The sequence below is a fragment of the Dipodomys ordii genome, unplaced genomic scaffold (genome assembly GCF_000151885.1).
Source record: "Dipodomys ordii isolate 6190 unplaced genomic scaffold, Dord_2.0 Scaffold181, whole genome shotgun sequence".
Classification (NCBI taxonomy): Eukaryota; Metazoa; Chordata; class Mammalia; order Rodentia; family Heteromyidae; genus Dipodomys; species Dipodomys ordii.
In genome coordinates, this window is record NW_012267397.1 from 1072279 (window position 1) to 1091612 (window position 19334).

A 19334-nucleotide genomic window follows, 5' to 3' on the forward strand; every position below is an offset into this window, starting at 1 on the left:
CCGCTGAGATTCCCCCCCCCTCCCCTTCTTCTCCCTCCCCGAAAACGCCCAGGCGTCGCCGCAGCCATGGAGAGCGGCCCGCACGCGGAGCCGGGTTCCGGCGCATCCCCAGGTATGCCGGGAGCCACGCGGGATCGAGGGAGGGAGGGAGGGAAACCGGCGGGGGGGGGCGCGGGAGGCCGGGGGAGGGAGGCCGCCGACCGTCCCCGCCGCGCCCTCTGACCGCTGGAAGTTTAAAAATAAAAGCTGCGGCGGCGGCGGCGGCGGCGGCCGCATCTTCTGACAGCTCCCCTCCCCCACCGGCGCCCCGCCGCGCCCGGCGGGCGGGGTCCTCTGGGGGGAACCCGTCCGGGGACTGGTGGGGGTGACCCCTTCTTCTGTCGCAGTCCCGTGCCACCTCGGCTTCCCCGCCCCCACCGCGGTTTCCATTCCACCCCAGTCCCTGCAGATCCTCTTTTGCCGAGCTGGCTCGAGGGCCCGCCCCTCTCCCCATCCCCAGTGGGCACGCGTGACCCTCGCCGGGATGTGGGTGTATTGGGTGGGGGGGGGCCGGAGGGGTCGTCGTGTCCCGACTCTCGGGCCTGGAGCCCCCGCAGGCCGAAGCCTAGGCCCTGGTGCCCCCCACGCCCAGGCCCTGGCCCAGACCTCGCCCCCACCCCATCCGTCCAGCTGCCGCGCAAAGGGCCTGTTGCTGCTGCGGGCCGGCCGGGAAGGGAGGGGAGAGGAGGAGGAGGAGGAGGGCTCCAGCGCTGGCTGCCAAGTAACCCGCCGAATAAAGGCGAGGGGGGAGGGGGAGGCGGCATTGTTTGGGGCGAGGGCGGGAGCTGGGGAGTGGGCTGCCTCCCCTGCAGCTAGGCCTGCTCCGGAGCCCACCCAACCCGATTTGGGGAGAAAGGGGGACAGAAGTAGATTTGCTTGTTCTGCCTGTCGTACTAGCCGGCTTCTCTGGACCCGAATCTCACTGTAGAATGAAGTGAAGGCTGAAGGCCCCACTCCGGGACCTGCCACATCATTCCCTAGTTTGAGGCTTTGAATCGCGCCATCCCTTCTTACACGCGCGCACACACACACTCCATGTGCACCCCCCAAAAAAACCGCCAAAGCTTTCCTCCCCACCCCTCACCCCACCAACCGACAGTGTCCAGGACTTCTGCAAATCCCATTCGATCTGGGAGCAGCTGATGAGGGGGTGGGGACAGGTTTCTGGTTGGGCCTGGTGTTGGAGGGAGGGCTCTTTCTTTCTTCCTGGAAGAGAAGAGATGAGCATGATTACCTAGGGCCCGAGTTCTGTTTCCACTGACTCAGGGGGGAGGTGGCCCCATCCCCACACCGCCATGGAGTCCTGAGACTAATCCTGTCACCTCCCTGCCCCCTGGGGTGTGGGCCCAGGATGAAACTGTCTGTGGGTGCGGAGAGCCGGGACAAGGTGGGGCTGCTTGTCTGTGGGTGGGTTCCTCCCCACTGCAGCGTGGGTATTTGAAGAGAACGCTGTGGGCATGGAAGCTAGGAGGAGGTGCCATCAGAGGTGGGTTTATAAGACCCGTACTGGAAACAAGATGTCTGGATCTGTCTTGGCTCTGCTGGGTCAGAGAGGGGACACCCAGGGAGACACAGCCTGGTCCATCCATCTGCTTTCTTGCTCTCAGCACCTGAGTGTCCTGGCACTGATGTGTACATGGGAGCCTAAATAGGGGTAGTGATAAAGCATAACCAGTGGCCTATGGCACTTGGGTGGGGTGCCCTGGGTGGGAGGCTTGGCTCTATTGGGGGTGGGGGCTACATAGAGTCCTGGGTTGGAAGGCTTGCATACACAAAGGTCTAGAATGGAGACGTTTGAGACTCTGGATCAGGAGGGTCACCTGTGCCTTCACTGAGAATTGAAAGGGCCATAGTGCCCTGTGAGGAGACAAGTAGTAAATGCCCCTGGCATAGGGTGGGCCTGAGCCTGTGCGTGCCAGTCCCTGTCCTCTTGGGATTCCTTCTGTGCACTTGCACACAGGGCATTAGCAGCAGGCCTCGTGAGGCAAGGGACAAGTGGGGCAACTTTTTGGGGATCAGAAGACTTGAATGGAAATCCCAGTTAGCTGTTTACTGGCTTCTGGACTGGCTAGTAGATCCTGGAGCTAGCTTCTGCCCTTGGAAAACAGGATAGTGTTATCTCGCCTGTGGGGTGACGTGAGGGTTAGACAGGATGAACCTAAAGCAACCTGGCACACAAGCACAGACACCCACAATGAAGTGTTATTACCATTATTGTGGTTATGCTCATTGGAACTGGTGCCAGGAGGGAGGCATGAAATACCGGCGAGGGAGGGAGGGGCAGGAGTTGGGAAGCAGTTTGTTTAAGAGTGTAGATTCTGGAATCAGTTTAAGTTCCACTTTGTAACTTGTTATTGTGTGACCTCAGGTAAATTACTTAACCAACTTCTGAAACTTTCTCATCTATTACATGAGAATATGGAGTTAAAAAAATTTAAGAGGTAAAGATGTAGCTTAAGGTATAGAATGCCTACCTAGCAAACACAAGTCCCTGAGTGCAAACCTCCATACACCTCAAAAAAAATTTTTAATGAGAATAATGTTATAAATGATCCCTCTGACACATTAAAATCATTAAATGAGAGGAACACATAAAACTCTCAGCATAGGCTGGGAAGGTGGCTCAGTGGTAGAGTGCTTGCCTTGCATGCATGAGGTCCTGGGTTCAATTCTTCAGCACCACATAAGCAGAAAAAGCCGGAAGTGGTGCTATGTCTTAAGGTGTAGAGCGCTTGCCTTGAGCTGAATAGCTGAGGGACAGCGCACAGGCCCAGAATTCAGGCCCCACGACTGACCGGCAAAACAAAAACAACAAACAAACAAGCCTCTCAGTCTACTGGTCTGGGAAGGTGGCTCAGTGGTAGAGTGTTTGCCTAGAATGCATAAGGCCCTGGGTTAATTCCCCAGCACCACATAAACAGAAAATGCTGGAAGTGGTGCTGTGGCTCAAATGGTAAAGTGCTAGCCTTGAGCTGAAGAGCTGAGGGACAGAGCCCAGTCCCAGAGTTCAAGCCCTATGGCTGACCAAAAACAAACAAAAAAACCCTTTCAGCCTAGGCTTTTGTGTGGACTTAGTGCTCAAAAGTGCTAGCACTCTGGTTTCTGTTGAGATAATTTCATATTCTTCAGAGGCCAGCGGAGGAGGTGAGATGAAGTAGAACTTCAGGAGCTAAATAGGACAGAGGGCTGGGAGGGACTTCTAGACAGATGTGGGTTGGGGTGTATCTGACACCCTGCCATGTGCCAGCTGGGTGATGGCTGTGCTGATGGTAGAGGAGTGAATCAGAGGCCCTGCCCTCAGGGATACGTGCTTCCGGAAGAGGCAAGGAGATATGCTCACATGTGTCTGAGGGAAGCCAAGTACAATAATGGGCTCTGCTTGTGGAAGGCTTCCTGGTGGAGGCATTTGAAGCAGACCTCAATGGATGAGCAGAAATGAGTGAGGCTGGCACAAAGAGCCACAGGTGTCCATGCAGCAGCTAGCCTGGCTGGTACCTCCCACCAACAACCCTCTCCCATGGGCCCAGTAATGAGGCCTCTAATGAGCCTCTAATATGCATCCATGCATATTTAAATTAGGCATGAGGGCACTAAGCCAGCTGATCCCCCTTCCTCCCAAGATGGGCACCTGCTGTTGGTGGGGCAAGGGAGAGAGGAGGCACAAGAGGCTGGACGCAGGGCTAGAATGGTAGCTATGGAAGCCTGAAAGTGAGATTTTTAGCAAGAGGGAACTATGTCCTTGTTTCTCCACTGGGTCTCAGGGCCAGAGAGGAAGCTAAAGAGCCAGGCTAAGATAATGCAGCCTTGTTGGCCTGTGGTAGCTCTGCCTGGCACCCCAGGGCACAGCCTCCAGTGTGTCCGCCATCACCGCTCAGCTGCAGCTCTGCCTGGTAGAGCTGGTAGACAGCCTGCTTTCTTTTTCCTCGTAGTGCTCCTCACCAGTTCTAAGCAGAGCAGATGTAGGCCCCGCATGGACTCCCTGGTGAACCAAACTAGCCTTCACATGTGGTTTCCCACTCCCAATTTGTTAAGGGCTGTAACTGTACCAGGCACAGTGCTCATGACTACTGTCTCATTCATTCTTCATCATCGTCCTTGAGTAGAGACCTAGTATTAGCCCCATTTTACAAATGAGGCCCAGAGAGATGAAGTCACTTGCCTAAAGTCACAGAGCTGGGAGCCGGCAGAGGCAGTGTTTGGACTCCATCTGACTTTAAAGCCTGCCTCCATAGTGGATTACCATAACAAAGCCAGTCGGTAGCAAGGTCTGGCTCACTTTTCCATAATGGGTCTTCTATAGGAAACTTGGTTTTGGGGACCCCTTATATTTTTGCCAAGCAGAGATAGAACCAGTTGAAGATTCTGAACAAGTTGGTCCAGAAAGAGGTCCCAGACCCAGGTGGTGACACTTTAGCTAGTGGGCTGTCTGCAGGCCTTAGCCCGAGGCTAGGCCTTTGCCCTTCTCATCTGGGCCCTAACCTAGGCTGTTCTGCTGGGGCTGAGGGAGGGACATGGTGGAGCTCAGGCTTAGGGATGGGGTCATTTCCTGCCGCCTAAAATAACAGGAAGTGGCTACTCCTGATTGGAGGCTGGGAACAATGGCTGCCAGCAGGGCCTGGGAGCTCCTTCCGATCTGCAGACTCAGTAGGGCTTCTGAGGGCAACTTAGCCTCAAGGACCTCCAGCCCAAAGCTCAACTTCTCAAGCAGGCTGCTCTCTCCAAGTGTGCTGCTCCCTTGCCCAGCAATGGTTAGTTCAGCCAGGCCAGCAGTTAGGCTGTCCCTACAGTACACTGCCCTGGCCTTGCAATCAGGCCTCTCTGGGCTTTTTCCTTCCTTCCTTCCCATCCCAGATTTCTCTTGACGGCTGCCTCCATCCCAGAGCAGGCTAAGGGCAGATAGAGAAAGTCACCCTGAATCTGTCCCTCATCCTCACCACTCACCAGCTGTGTGGCCTAAGTGGTGTTTTACTTTTGGAATCTTTCTTGATTTGTAAGGTGAGGTGGTAATAACTACCTCATAGGATTGTGGCAAAGGGGCTGGGAAGGTGGCTCAGTGGTAGGATTGTGGCAAAGACTGAACTAATGAGTTTAAAGGATTTAGCCAAGGGCCTGACACAAACCTTAGCTGATACTGTTGTTAATCAGACTTTCCCTGGGCGCAGGGTTAAGGAATACCCTAAAGGGGGAGGGAAGAAATGGCCTGGCCACAGCTGGACATTGAGACTGTGCTGCTGTGTGTTGCTGAGGCTTTGTCTGGGCTTCAGAGGAGGGGATACCTGGATCTGTGTGTGTGCATGTGCGCACACACCATGCCTATATCCATGCATCCATCTGTCTCAGGGGTCCCCATCCGTCCATCCATTACCTGTCTGTCTGTTCTGAAGCTCAGGTCTATTTCTTGTGTGAGAGAGACAGCGAGGCCACTGGGTGGCCCTGGCTGCGCTGTCTGATGTGTCCCCTATGTGTCCCGATGTCTACATGTTTGCCTCACTGTGTCTTTTCTTCCTCCCTGCCTCTCCGTCTTCATCTGTCTAGTGTAGTGTTGTCACCTCAGAAACTGCTGCAAGAGCCAGAGGGCTCTTACTAGAGGTACTTTCTGTCTGAAGCCTCTGCCTCCTCCATGCTCCCCTCCCACGGGGCCTGTGTCAGGTGCCATCCGTGCCCCCCCTGCTGCTCTCTGCCCCAGCTCTCACTTGGGTTTACCCTTGATCTGCCCTGGAGGTGGGTCTCCCCACCCCTGCCCCAGCCTCACTTCCTGCCTCCTGATGGCCAGCCTGGGCAAGAGCCTGCCTTCCCTGCATTCCTGTGCTGTGAGCTCAGGGCCTGCCTGCCCCACCTGCACCCTTCTCTTTTTTGTGGGGGACCCTCCCTGGGGGAACCACCGTATCATTTCCTTCTTTAGGGAAGAGGCAGGAGCCTCAGGGAGGGATGATGTGCTACCAGAATCGGTAACACCAAAGATTTTATCATCCGGCAAGGCAGGGTTCAGTGCTCCACACTGACATCCATGATCCACTTAACCTGTGCAAATAACAGTTTCTCACCTGTGAAGGGGGAGGGGGCACCCATGATGCTTTCCCTTTAGTATTCTCATGAGAATTAAATGAGATAAGTGGAAGTGACTGGTCTGTAATAAGATTTCAGTGAAATGAGTTGCTGGCAGGGGATCTATCAGGCTCTGGTAGGATCACCTTTAAGGTTGGAGGAGATGTTTTAGGCCTTGGAGCGTCCTGGGAATCTGACTATGAACTGTGAGCTTTCCATATACCTCCACACAACTACCCAGCCACCCATTCATTCCATCCATCCATCATCCATCTCTCTGGATGTTCATTAAACAGATGCAGGAGTCCTACTCTGTGATGGGCAAGTCATTATGAGCTCTGGGTCTGCCAAAAGGACTGAAAAGACTAAAACACAGTCTACTCCCGTCCCACCCAGATGGGGTAAGGGTGTGTGTGGGGGGGGTGGCAGACAGAAAAATGACACTTGGTTATCAGTTCTTTGAAGGACTATTTGGCCTGGCAGGGTTAGTTGGGGTGGAAGAATGGTAGGATGGATAGAGGGACTGCCAGCTCCTGAAGGTAGAATGAGGAGTTCCTCTCTAAGATGTGGTGGGTCCTCCAGGGACCTGGCACCAATCTTTCTACAGCCCCAGCTATTTTGGGGGCTCTGAGGAAGCCAGGACTTTTTTTTTTTTGGGTCCGGTCATGGGGCCTGAACTCTGGGCCTGGGCACTGTCCCTCAGTTCTTCAGCTCAAGGCTAGCGCTCTACCACTTGAGCCACAGCGCCACTCCTGGCTTTTTTTCTTTTTGCTTATGTGGTGCTGAGGAATCGAACCCAGGGCCTCAGGCATGCAAGACAAGCGCTCTACCACTGAGCCACCTTCCTAGCCCGAAGCCAGGACTTTTTGACCCCACCGTGTAACTAGCTCCTGTGCCTTTACCCTGCTAATGTTCTCTGTGCCAAGAAACAAATACAAACTATCTGTCTCTTATCCAGTTCTTAGCAAGTGTTCTGGTAGATATCAGCATAACAAAAATAAAGCAGACAATGGCTGAAACCTCAATCTAGCATAGACTAAAAAAAGGTAAAATTAAGTAGTAGAGCATTACATCTGATTGAAGATGGAAATGATCAGAAAAGGATCATCATCCTGTTGAGATAATTAACAAAGGAATCAATCTGGCTGAATATAGGTTGTTCCTGTAACACTGTCCAGATGATATTTCACCATGGTTGGCATAATTCTGAGGGAAAACTTGTATTCAGAGTCAAGTCCACCAGGTCACAAGAAAAGTTCCAAATGGCATGTTTGCCTGCTGAGGAGTTTGTGTTGCTTGGTGGTGGAGTAAACACTCATTATTACTTTGGTTAGCTTCTACCTGACTGCCTCATTCCAGGAAGCTGCCCGCTCTATGAGATGGGGTTGTTTGCTTCCCTTCAAGTGTTTATCCTTGTACAATGAGTTGCCACATGGATGTACTGTCCAGAAGAGTAAGAATGTTCCTTCAAAGCTGGGTGCCAGGGCTGGGAAGGTGGCTCAAGTGGTAGAGCACTAGCCTTGAGCTGAAGAGCTGAAGGACAGCGCCCAGGCCCAGAGTTCAGGCCCCACGACTGGACCCCCCCCCAAAAAAAAGCTGGGTGCCAGTGGCTCACCACACATACTCAGGGTGCTAAAATCTGAAGATCAAAGTTCAAAGGCAGCCAGGGCAGAAAAGTCCATGAGACTCTTATCTCTAATTAATCACCAAAAAAAGCCAGAAGTAGAGCTGTGGCTTAAGTGGTAGAACACTAGCCTTGAGCAAAAGAAGCTCAGGGATAGTGCCCAGGCCTTGCATTCAAGCTCCAGGACTTGCACACACACAAAAAAGGTCCATTCCTACACACCTGTTTTAGGCCATGGTGGCCTCTTGGCAGAGCATTTGACTGTCATTGGACAGCCAGTATTGGGGATTGAACTAAGCTCTCTCTTGGCTTTGACTTTTATTGCTCAAGGCTGGCTACCTCTTGAGCCAGAGCTCCATTTCTGGCTTTTTGGTAGTTAATTGGAGATAGAAGTCTCATGGACTTTCCTGCCTAGGCTTGCTTCAAACTGTCATCCTCACATCTCAGCCTTCTAAGTAGTTAGGTTAAGAGGCGTGGCCTCGGCCATCAACAGCATTTTTGACTGTCACCCTGGACCTGGAATTGTGGCAGCTGCCGGCAATGCAGCTGTGAGCAAACAGACGTGTCCTGACCCTTGTAGGACTTCTTCCCACTCAGCCTTGGGAGAGGCAAACAATGAGAAAAAACCACACAAGGAAGCTTAAAACTGTAACAGTTCAGCGCTTAAAAACAAAAACACAAGAAGCCACCACTGCATGTGATGAAGGACTTTATACAGATCAGAGAAGCCAGGGAATGCCTCCCTGAGGAAATGATGACTAAAGATAGTTAGGGGAAGTGGGAGTTAACTAAGAAATTAAGAAGGGAAGAGCCCTGTGGCAATAAGGAGTTTGGATGATTATCAGAATTTTTTTTAAAGGTTGGTGTGTTTGGAGTTCAGAGCAGATGGGGATCAGGGTAAGAGGAGAGATTGAGGATGTATGGTGAAGTGGGACAAGGATGCTAGACTTGTAAACTGGGCTCAAGAATGTTGTCTTTGTCCTCAGAGCCATGGGAAGCAGCTGAGAGGCTTCATGTGATCATGCCTGCATGTAGAAACACTAAGGTGCAGAGTGGAAATGGGTGTGGTAGTGTAGAGCTGTGTACTCATCCACATGAGAGAGGTGTCAATACCATCTGCCAGGGTGAAGTTCATTCATTTCTTCACTCCCTAGAATGTGTGCCAGGCTCTGTTGTCCTGAGAGAGATAGAGCAGCCACAAAACAAGATCAAAGTTTGTGTTCCTATAGATATTTTTTTAGCCTAGCAGTGGGAGACAGTGTTAAAATGGTATCCCAGCTATTTGAGAAGCTGAGGCAGAAAGAGGACCTGAGCCCAAGAGTTGGGGACCAGCCTAAGCAACCTCAAGACACCACTTCTAAAAAGAAAAAAAAATTAAAAATGGGTTAAAAAATAGGACTAGTGAAAAAAAAATAGGACTAGTGCTTATGGAGGAAAATAAAATGGTAAAGGAAGAAAAAATAGATTCTTGGGAAAAGGAGAGAGACACACACATCAGGAGTCAGGAAAAGCTTCACGGAGCAGTGACATTGGAGCAAAGACCCGGAGGAGGTGAGGGAAAGAGGCCCAGAAGAGAGGACAGCAAGAGGAGGGCCACAGAACAGTGCTGGAGGGGCTGGGCAGCCGAAAAGGGGAGGAGATGAATGTAGTGCAGGAGACAGCAGCTGGAAAGAGAGGGAGGAGCCGGTAGAGCCTGGGAGGCCCTCGGGAATATTTTGAGCTCTTCTCTCAAGACGGAGATGAGTCTATGGAGGATTTTGTCAGCAGAGTGACATGGGGTGACTTACTTTCAAACAAAATCACTCTGGCAGCAGAATTGGGAAAAGACCAAAAGGGAGCAGAGAATAGGAGCAGGGAAGCCAGGCACTGGTGGCTCACACTTGTAATCCTCACTACTCAGGAGGCTGAGAGTTGAGGATTGCAGTTCAAAGCCAGCCAGGACAAGACAAAACTGTGAGACTCTGCAAGCCAGAAGTAAAGCTGTGGCTCAAGTGTAGAGTACTAACCTTGAGTAAAAGAGCTCAGAGATAGCACCTAGATCCCAAGTTCAAGCCTGGGTACCCGCACAAAAGTAAATAGGATCGGGCTGGGAAGGTGGCTCAGTGGTAGAGTGCTTGCCTTGCATGCGTGAGGCCCTGGGTTTGATTTCTCAGTACCACATAAGCAGGAAAAAAAAAAAAAAGCCAGAAGTGGTGCTGTGGCTCAAGTGGTAGAATGCTATCCTTGAGCTGAAGAGCTGAGGGACAGCGCCTAGGCCCAGAGTTCAGGCCCCACGACCGGACACAAATAAATAATTAAATAGGATCAGGGAATTTGTGAAGGATGATGGCTGCTGGGTCCAGGTGGTGGAAGAAGAGGTAGTGCCCAGTGATTGGACTTGGGATTTGTTTCGAAGATAAAGGATTTGCTGGGAGATTAGACATGGGACTTAAGGTAAGAAAAGAGTCTGAGATGACTCTCTAAGGCCTGAGAAATCAAAAAGATGGGGATGCAAACTGGGGGAGGAATGTGTTTGAGGGGAAAATCAGGAGCTCCATTTTTTGTTTTTTGTTTTTATTTGGTCAGACATGGGGCTTGAACTCTGGGCCTAGGCGCTGTCCCTCACCTCTTCAGCTCAAGGCTAGCACTCTACCACTTGAGCCACAGCGCCACTTCCAGTTTTCTGATAGTTTATTGGAGATAAGAGTCTCACGATTTTCCTGCCTGGGCTGGCTTTGAACCGGGATCCTCAGATCTCAGCCTCCTTAGTTGCTCACAGGTGTGAGCAACCAGTGGCTGGCAGGAGCTCGGTTTTGGATGTGTTAAGTTTGGGTATCTGTGAGACATCCAGGGGTGTCAAAGAGGGAGTTGCACCAGCAAAACTGGTCCTCCAGGGAGAGGTCTAGGCTGGAGAGACAAATTTGGTTGTCATCAACAGGGAATGGTATTTAAAACTGTGAGTCTGGATGAGGTCATCCTGGGAGAGTGTGGACAGAGACGAGGTGAGCTCCTGACAGCCCTGGGCACACAGCAGCATGGAGAGGAAGTCAGGGAGGGGCCCGCAGAGAACACTGAAGTCATAGCAAAGCAGAAAGGAAATGTGGATGGAGAGGGTGTCCTCTCCAAAGCTGGGTGAGGCCAAAGGGTTAGCTGTGTCAAATGCACTGACAAGTCAAGGGAGACAAGGATGGAGAGTAGCTACTGGAGTTAGTAGCAGGAGCTCACTGGTGACCTTGAGAAGAGCAGGGTCATAGAGCAATGAGTGGGATGAAGGCCTGGCCCAGTGAACTTTTTGGTAGACATAGACTGAAGTAGATTCTTTGGGATAGGTGCTGTTTGGAAACACACCATTCCTCAACTCAAGTGAGGAAACTGAGGCTGAGACAAGTTCAAGGGCTTGCCCAAGGTCCCATATAGAGCCAGAATCCCCACTCCAGCTTGTCTTGACTACATCCCCTTGCTCTTCCCAGCCTCCCTTCTTGTGGCTGGTCAGGGCCTCTTGGCAACTTCCTGTCTTGCCTGGTAGGTGTAGACAATACCCTCCCACCAGTTTTCCTTGCAACACCTGCGGCACACACATGCAGGTGCTTGGAGAAAGGCCTTGCCCTCAGCCTTTAAGCCTGGGCACACCTAGGCTTTGACCCAGACAATCCTGATTCTACCATGTACTGGTTTTATAACCCTGGGAAAATCACCTTGTGAGGTAAGACATGGTAACCCCATCTGTATGACATGACCAGTCTCTTCCTCTCAGATGTGGGGAACTGCAGGATACATCCCCTTTAGTGCATACCAAGCCTTCACTACACATTTGCCAGTAGTTTGCTTGCCCAGTGTAGTTACTTAAGGAATTTGCAGCTGGCTGGGAAATAGCTTGGCAGTAGCCAGGCAGCCTTCTCTAGATGGTATGGGGAGAGCTGGGTGGCCTGTCATAGAGCCAGGGACTGGCAAAGATAAGGGGTCACTTGGTCCTCAGATGAGGCTTTCTGGAGAAGGAATGAGGGAAAATAGTGTGAACCTCAGGAGTTGTTGCCTAAAACTTCACGCTTCTTATTGTCTCACACAGATGCGGGAGGATGCATGGGAAAGGCACGGGTTCTGCTGATGGCTCTGGGTACAAGTCTAGGCCCCTTCACCTACCAGCTGAGTAACCTCAGTGTACTCTACCTATCTCCTTTGTGCCGTGCTTCTGTCTGGAAGAGATGAGTAGAGCATAGCAGGGAGGGTTAATACTAGTGTGTGTAAAACACTTTGCTATATCCTAAGAGGACCAGAATTCCAGGAACAGAGGACATACCATGGCAGAGACCCCCAGCAAGAGCAAAAACTATCTCAGGGCTGGGAAGGTGGCTCAGAGGTAGAGAGCTTGCCTTGCATGCCTGAGACCCTGGGTTCGATTCCTCATCACCACATAAGCAAAAAAGAAAAAAGCCGGAAGTGGCACTGTGGCTCAAGTGGTAGAGTTCTAGCCTTGAGCTGAAGAGCTGAGGGACAGCGCCCAGGCTCAGAGTTCAGGCCCCATGACAGACCCCCCCCCCCAAAAAAAGAGCAAAAACTATCTCATGAAAACTCTCTGCTTCCTAAACCAGGTCAGAATCAGTGTCTCAGCCAGGTGCTAGTGGATCATGCCTATAATCCTAGCTACTCAGGAAACTGAGATCTGAGGATTATGGTTCAAAGCCAGCCCCAGCAGGAAAGTCCATGAGACTCTTATCTCCAACTACCAAAAAGCCAGAAGCAGAGCTTCAAGTGGTACAGTGCTAGCCTTGAGAGAAAACTCCAAGGAAGGAGGAAGAGATGGAGGAGGTGAAGAGGTCAAAATCTGGCATTCAACTGGCTGAAGCTGTGTATTTACTATTAATACTATGATATCTTTTTTTTTTTTGTCAGTCATGGGACTTGAACTCAGGGCCTGGGCACTGTCTCTGAGCCTCTTTGTGCTCAAGACTAGTGCTCCACCTGAGCCAATGCCACTTCTGTGTTTTCAGTGGTTAATTAGAGATAAGAGTCTCACAGGGACTTTTCTGCCTGGGCTGGCTTTGAACTGAGATCCTTAGATCTCAGACTCCTAAGTAGCTAGGATTACAAGTGTGAACCACTGGCACAGCTATGATATCTTTCATACTGTTCCCTGGAATATTCATGCCTTACAAGAAGAAATGAGGGCTAGGGGTGTATCTTAGTGGTAGAGTGCTTGCTTAGTTAGCATGCATGAAGTCTGGGTTCGATTCCTTAGTACCACATAAACAAAAAAAGCTGGAAGTAGCACTGTGGCTCAAGTGGTAGAGTGCTAGCCTTGAGCAAAAGAAGCTCAGGGACAGAGCCCAGGCCCTTAGTCCAAGCTCCAGGACTGGTCATTTAAAAAAAGGGGGGGGGGCTGGGAAGGTGGCTCAGTGATAGAGTGCTTGCCTTGCATGCATGAGGCCCTGGGTTTGATTCCTCAGCACCACAGAAAAAGCCAGAAGTGGGGCTGTGGCTCACATGGTAGAAAAGAAAAGAAACAGGTAACATTGATTGAGAAGTAATGTACTCATTGCCTTACTTACTCATGTAACTGTAACCGCTCTGCACAGCATCTTTACAATAAAACTTTTTTAAAAAAGAAGAAAAAATGAGAGTGTGGCTGAGAGTGGCTAGGGGGGTACAAAGTAGACATATAGCTGATTGTGTACCCCTCCTTGTTGGGATTTCAGCAATATGGACATTCTCTGTGTGTGTGTGTGTGTGTGCGTGTGCGTGTGTGCGTTGTTGCTGCCTGGGCTTGAACTGTGGTACCTAGGCATGTTCCTTACCTTTTCACTCAAAGCTCTCCACCACTTGAGCCACAGCTCTACTTGTGGCTTTTTGGTGATTAATTGGAGATGAGAGTCTCACAGACTTTCCTGCCCAGGATGGCTTTGAGCTGAGATCCTCAGATCTCAGCCTCCTAAATAGCATTATAGGCATGAGCCACTGGAGCCTGCTTCTGTGTTTCTTCTTGGTCAACACCATGGCTCCAGCACCGGCACCCTCTCTGAACCAGGTCTTGGTCAGGCACTAGGACCCGAGTGGAAGGAGGCAGACCTAGGAACTAACCATTACCATTTGGGGTTACAAACTTTTTCTGATTTTTCCCTCTCCCTTCCACCCCTTGTGCACACACATGCTTGTCTGCTGAAACCCTCTTCTTTTCACTGGAGCTGCAGCTCCTTCTTCAGATAGCAGTTTTTCTGGATCTTCTTTAGGAAGCCTCCACATACAGATTAACCACCTCTGTCATGCTGTCCAGACCTGGTACTTCCTCTCTGCTGCTGTTTGCCTGCCCTGCTCCAGGGTGAGCCCCTTGGAGGCAGGGGTCCTCACTGTCTTCATACCTTTGTATCGTTAATACCTAGAATATAGTGGGCCTGGCACATGGAAGGAACATACATGAATTGATAGGTATGTTGGACAAAGGCTATAGAAGGCTGCATATTGTTTTCTGGGGTTTTTTTTTTGGGGGTGTCCGGTCATGGGGCCTGAACTCTGGGCCTGGGCGCTGTCCCTCAGCTCTTCAGCTCAAGGCTAGCGCTCTACCACTTGAGCCACAGTGCCACTTCCGGCTTTTTTCTTTTTTGCTTATGTGGTGCTGAGGAATCAAACCCAGGGCCTCATGCATGTAAGGCAAGCGCTCTACCACTGAGCCACCTTCCCAGCCCAGAAGGCTGCATATTGAACTGATGGCACAGGCATACAGTCTGACCTTCTCTCCTCTCTCGTGTTGTTTTTTTCAGCTGTGGTATCCAGGATCCCCCCAGAGCCAAGACCTTCTCCAGAAGGTGACCCTTCTCCACCTCCACCACCACCACCGACATCAACCCTGGTCCCTGACACTCCCCCAGATACCCCTCCTGCAATGAAGAATGCCACTAGCCCTAAACCAGAGAGCCCTACAGAGCAGGTTGAGCCCAGACCAGCCCTGCTGCAGGAAGAATCCCCTTCCTCAGACTCAAAGAGCAGAGGACCCACCCCACCAGCCTCAGGCCCAAGGGATGCCAGGCCTCCTCGAAGGAGCAGCCAGCCCTCGCCAACATCAGTGCCAGCCTCTGACAGCCCTAAACAAGGTATGTGTAATGTCATTTGCTTTGGGTCCTGGGTGGTGCCATGCAAGGAAATCCCTTTTGCTTTGGAGGACATGGGGACGGCAGGAGTGAGGCTGGAGGAAGGCCCAAGGCTGGCTGCTCCTTAGGGAGACCTTTAGACTTGTCTGTTCTTGTTCCCTTTGCTAAGATGTCAAGAAGGCAGGAGAGAGACACAAGCTGGCAAAGGAGCGGCGAGAAGAACGGGCCAAGTACCTGGGTGAGTGTTTGGGAAGCAGCAGCAGCAACTGCATAACTGACAATGCTCGAAGGCTGCATGTGTAAGACTAGTACCTGCATTATCTCATTAAAACCTCTCACCTATGGGAAGAAGGAACAGGATCAGAGAAATGAAATCTCTTGCCTAAATTGCACAGCTAGTGGAAAGGCAGAGATTCAGACCCTGATGTATCTTTTCACCCCAAATTCATGCTCTTAACCCCAGCATGTGGAAATCTGTCCAGTAGGCCCCCAAGTAGTGTGGGGTCTCACACTGAAGAATTCATTTGTCCTTCAGTCCTCAGAGATGTGAGTTGAGATCAAAGGAGGAGAAGCAGACCTCACCCCAGAGCTGCCTCCCATAGGTCCTTAAGTATGAAGGGGTGCCTGGGAATGGAGGCTCCACCTAGGCAGAGAGCAGAGACCATCCAAGTCTGTCACAGGACTCCTCACACGCCACGGGGCTCCTTTTCTTGCAGCGGCCAAGAAGGCAGTGTGGCTAGAAAAGGAGGAAAAAGCCAAGGTGCTACGAGAGAAACAGCTCCAGGAGCGCCGGCGGCGGCTGGAGGAACAACGGCTGAAAGCTGAACAACGCCGGGCAGCCCTGGAAGAGAGGCAGAGGCAGAAGCTGGAGAAAAACAAGGTATATTTCCGCTAATCCTACCTGGGTTCTCAAAAATCTGGAGGTGTGAGGCTGCACATGCCCATGTGGGTATGCTGGTCAAGTACATATACATACACACTGGCATTTGTGCCTCCTGTAGCCATGTCTGCACAGTCCTGTCGGTGAACCGTCACATCTGGGTTTCAGTGTCTGGGCCTCTGCACTGCAGATGATCCGTGTGTCTGCTAATGTATATGTAGGTAGATCCATGTCTTTGTGACTGTGCCTACATGGGTCGAACCCTGGTGTGAGGGCTGGTGAGGTAGTGAAGGAAAAATGGTGTATAGACCAGCCCCGGGGTGCTTGGGTAAAAAGGAAAACACAGCCCCAAGGTCAGGACCTTGGTGCCAGGAAGACCTGGGCTTGTCCAGAAGCGCCAGACAGGGAAAGTCCCACCCCATGCTCAGAGAAGCAACTCATAGACCCAGGAAATGACTCAAACACACTGAAAAGCTCTCCGAATAACAATGGAAAGGGATCTATCCCACATGGGCCTTAATCATAGCAGGGTCTTTGTAACCTTGGTTACCTGCAATGAGTCAGGGAAAGCTTGGAAGTGGGCTCTGGAAGGCAGAGGTCCTATCATGGGAGGAGAAAGGTCTCTCTCCCAGGGATGATGGATGATTCTGAATCCAGACCCCTGTCCTCTCTTCACCTGCCCCCAGGAGCGCTATGAAGCAGCCATCCAGCGGTCAGTGAAGAAGACATGGGCTGAAATCCGGCAGCAGCGCTGGTCCTGGGCAGGGGCCCTGCACCACAGCTCCCCAGGACGTAAGACCAGTGAGTGGGCTGGAAGGCTTGCTGGCTGGGTGGGAAAGGCTGGGGTCTGGTAATGGGAGGGAAGGGAATAACTTACTTACGTAGAAGGAGCTGGCCGCTCCCTGCAGCTGGTGTGTCTTGCTTCATGTGACTTGTGTCTTCTGGAATGGTCTGTAAACCAAATTGCCCTTCTCAAGGACTCCACTCTCAAATCAGAGATGGATTCTCTCCACTTGGTTTGTTCCTCAAACCTCTGTCATTTTAGGAGTAGCCTTCTTTGCTCCTGTCAATTACTGTTAGTTGATGATACATAAAAGAGGAATTTAATGCCCTGCAGACACTGGATATTTAAAGAAAACTGTCACCCCTGTCTTGGAAGGTAGATTTTCGTCTCTGAGTTTTCTTCATGTAGGCACATCACGGACTTTGGTCTAATTCTTTGCTGGCATGTATGTACCACTGTGCTTGGATGTCTTTGTGCAATGGCGAGGTTCCCTATGTCTAGCTGTATATCTTCCAGTGTAAGTGCTCATGGATCTGTGTTGTGTAGCTTAATATGTTTGTGATGGTGTGTTTGTGGCCTTGTGTACCTCAGTGAGGGCTTCTAAAATCAGACAGACTTGGATTCCAGCTCTGGCACTGGTGGTATGACCTTTATCTTCTCAGGGGATAATAACACTGCCTGCCTCCGAGGTTGTAGGTAGATGTTTGGAGGATCAATTGAGGTAACATGTATAGTGCCCAGCACAGTGCCAGGCCCATGGTAAGCATCAACAAATGTCAGCTGTTGTAAATTTCATGGTTAGGTTGCTGCGATGTATCTGTGCCTTGTGTGCATCTGAGTCTGATACATTCATTACCTGTTGTGTATCTGTGCATGTCTGCACACACATGTGCATGCATAAGTATCTATCACTCTATTTGCCTGTGTCTGCATGTCTTTGTCTTTACGTCTGGATGAATATGTGGATTTGTGCAAGTGACTGTGACTCTGTGAGTTCTTCTGTTTAGGAACTTCTGCATTGTCCCAGTATGTGGGTGTTGTATCCATAGCGCCTTGGCTGGGCAGTGTCAGCAAGTGCCAATGCTGGGTGGTTGTGGGAGGGGTTGCAGCACCCAGCCCTAGGGAATGGCTTCCTTTGGTCTGGCCAGAAAGGCTGTAGTTGTTCTAGTTTTATGCCATCTCCTCCCTCTGCTCCTCCATCAGCTCCCCCAATTCAGGTTGTCTCTGATCACCTACCCTCCCCCTCCCCCTTTCACTGCCAAGTACACCTCCTCCCCCATCCTAGCCTGCCCAATCCTCCCTCTCCCATCCTGCCCTCGGAGCATCCTGCATGGAAGGCCTCAGTGCCCCCCCTGGCTCCCGTCTGGCCCGGCCCTAATGCCGTGTCTTTTCCCCTCCAGGTGGGAACAGGTGCTCCGTGTCGGCAGTAAACCTGCCCAAACACGTGGACTCTATAATCAACAAGCGGCTCTCAAAGTCCTCTGCCACACTCTGGAACTCCCCCAGTAGAAGTAAGAGAAGGCCCAGCCTTCCCCCTACAGAGCCCCTGTAGCCCCCAACAAGCCTCCTCCAGTGCTCAGCAATAATACAGTCCTTGCAGTCCTCCTATACTATAAGCCCCTTTCCCCACCCTACCCTACCCCTGCTCTGTGCCTTTCAGGGGAGCCAGTATTTGGGGCTCGTGCCCTGAGAATAGAGTTGTGCCCTACAGGACAGGAGAACACAAAAAAAAGGCCCAGAGGGCAGAAAGCCTGACAGCGCGTGCAAGAGCAAGTTGGGGGCAGTGACTGGGGGTGGGAATGGACAGGCAACCTTATCTCCAACCACAGCTAGCTGGCCTGCCAATGTTAGACAGGTGGCCTTGCCCCCTTCTGTCAGACTTGCCTGGGTGCTGAGGGCCGTATCCTGGCTCCACCCTGGAAGACCATGCTACCCTGTACTCTGGCTTTAGAGCCTCAGCCATAGCCTTGGCTTATTCCAGAACTGTGGTCAACCAGGGTGGCACAGCCCCTGCGTTCCCACCATGCCCGGGTGCTTACATATGAAGGAGCTGTGGTAGGAGTTATTTATAAATTTCTCTAGCTTTTATTTGGTTGCTGTGTTGCCTAGCAACCCAATCAGCTGCTACACCAACCCCACCTGACTGAGGCTTAAAAATAACCCAGCAGCTGAGGGGACAGAGCAGGGTGGCCTGGGGCAGCCAGTCCCCCTAGCCGCCTCTCCCTGGCACAGAACTCCTGAAGGCTGGGTCGAGGAAGCACAAGGCCCCTCACTGCCCCAAAGTCAGGGAACATGCTTTCCCCAAGCCAGCACTTTGAAAGTAGGAGAAGCAGGGCCCGACAGAGGGACCTGGGAGAGGGCCCCGGGCTCCACCAGTCCTGTATGGCCGCTTCCTGTGCCCTGGGTTTAGAGCGCTTTCTGCCCCGAGACTGGAGGTGTCCCTGAAGCCATGCAGGTCGTCGCCCTGGGAAGTGTTTTGTTGCCTGGGTCTGCAGTGGAAGGCCAGATTTCAGGGAGGACAAGTTTGGCCCCGCGTGACTTGGGGGGGTGAGAATCCTTTGGCTGGGTGTGGAGACCGTCCCTGGTCTCCGCGTCCCCCTGCCTGCGGGTGACCGGCTTCCCGGTGTTCTCCTCAGATCGCAGCCTGCAGCTGAGCGCGTGGGAGAGCAGCATCGTGGACCGTCTGATGACGCCCACCCTCTCCTTCCTGGCTCGGAGTCGCAGTGCGGTCACCTTGCCCCGAAATGGCCGCGACCAGGGTAGGGGCGGCGGCCCTGGGAGACGCCCCATCAGGGGCCGGGCAGGGACCAGCCTCGGGCCTGGACCGCACCCCGACCGCACTCATCCCTCCGCAGCCGTGCCCGTGTGCCCGCGCTCGGCCTCCGCCAGCCCCCTGACACCCTG

At 52.1% G+C, this 19334-nt stretch overlaps 1 protein-coding gene across 1 annotated transcript in view; it reads left to right on the forward strand.

Annotated features, from left to right (window-relative positions):
- Window positions 1–6: 6 nt before the first annotated feature.
- Window positions 7–19334, forward strand: part of Map7d1 (MAP7 domain containing 1) — a 51736-nt gene continuing 32408 nt past the window's right edge. Inside the window, exons 1-8 of the mRNA XM_013034054.1 lie at window positions 7–112; window positions 14440–14769; window positions 14936–15004; window positions 15483–15646; window positions 16333–16447; window positions 17831–17941; window positions 19067–19189; window positions 19286–19330. Coding sequence (XP_012889508.1) covers window positions 67–112; window positions 14440–14769; window positions 14936–15004; window positions 15483–15646; window positions 16333–16447; window positions 17831–17941; window positions 19067–19189; window positions 19286–19330 — 1003 coding nt within the window. The 5' untranslated portion in view covers window positions 7–66. The remainder of the gene's footprint in view (window positions 113–14439; window positions 14770–14935; window positions 15005–15482; window positions 15647–16332; window positions 16448–17830; window positions 17942–19066; window positions 19190–19285; window positions 19331–19334) is intronic.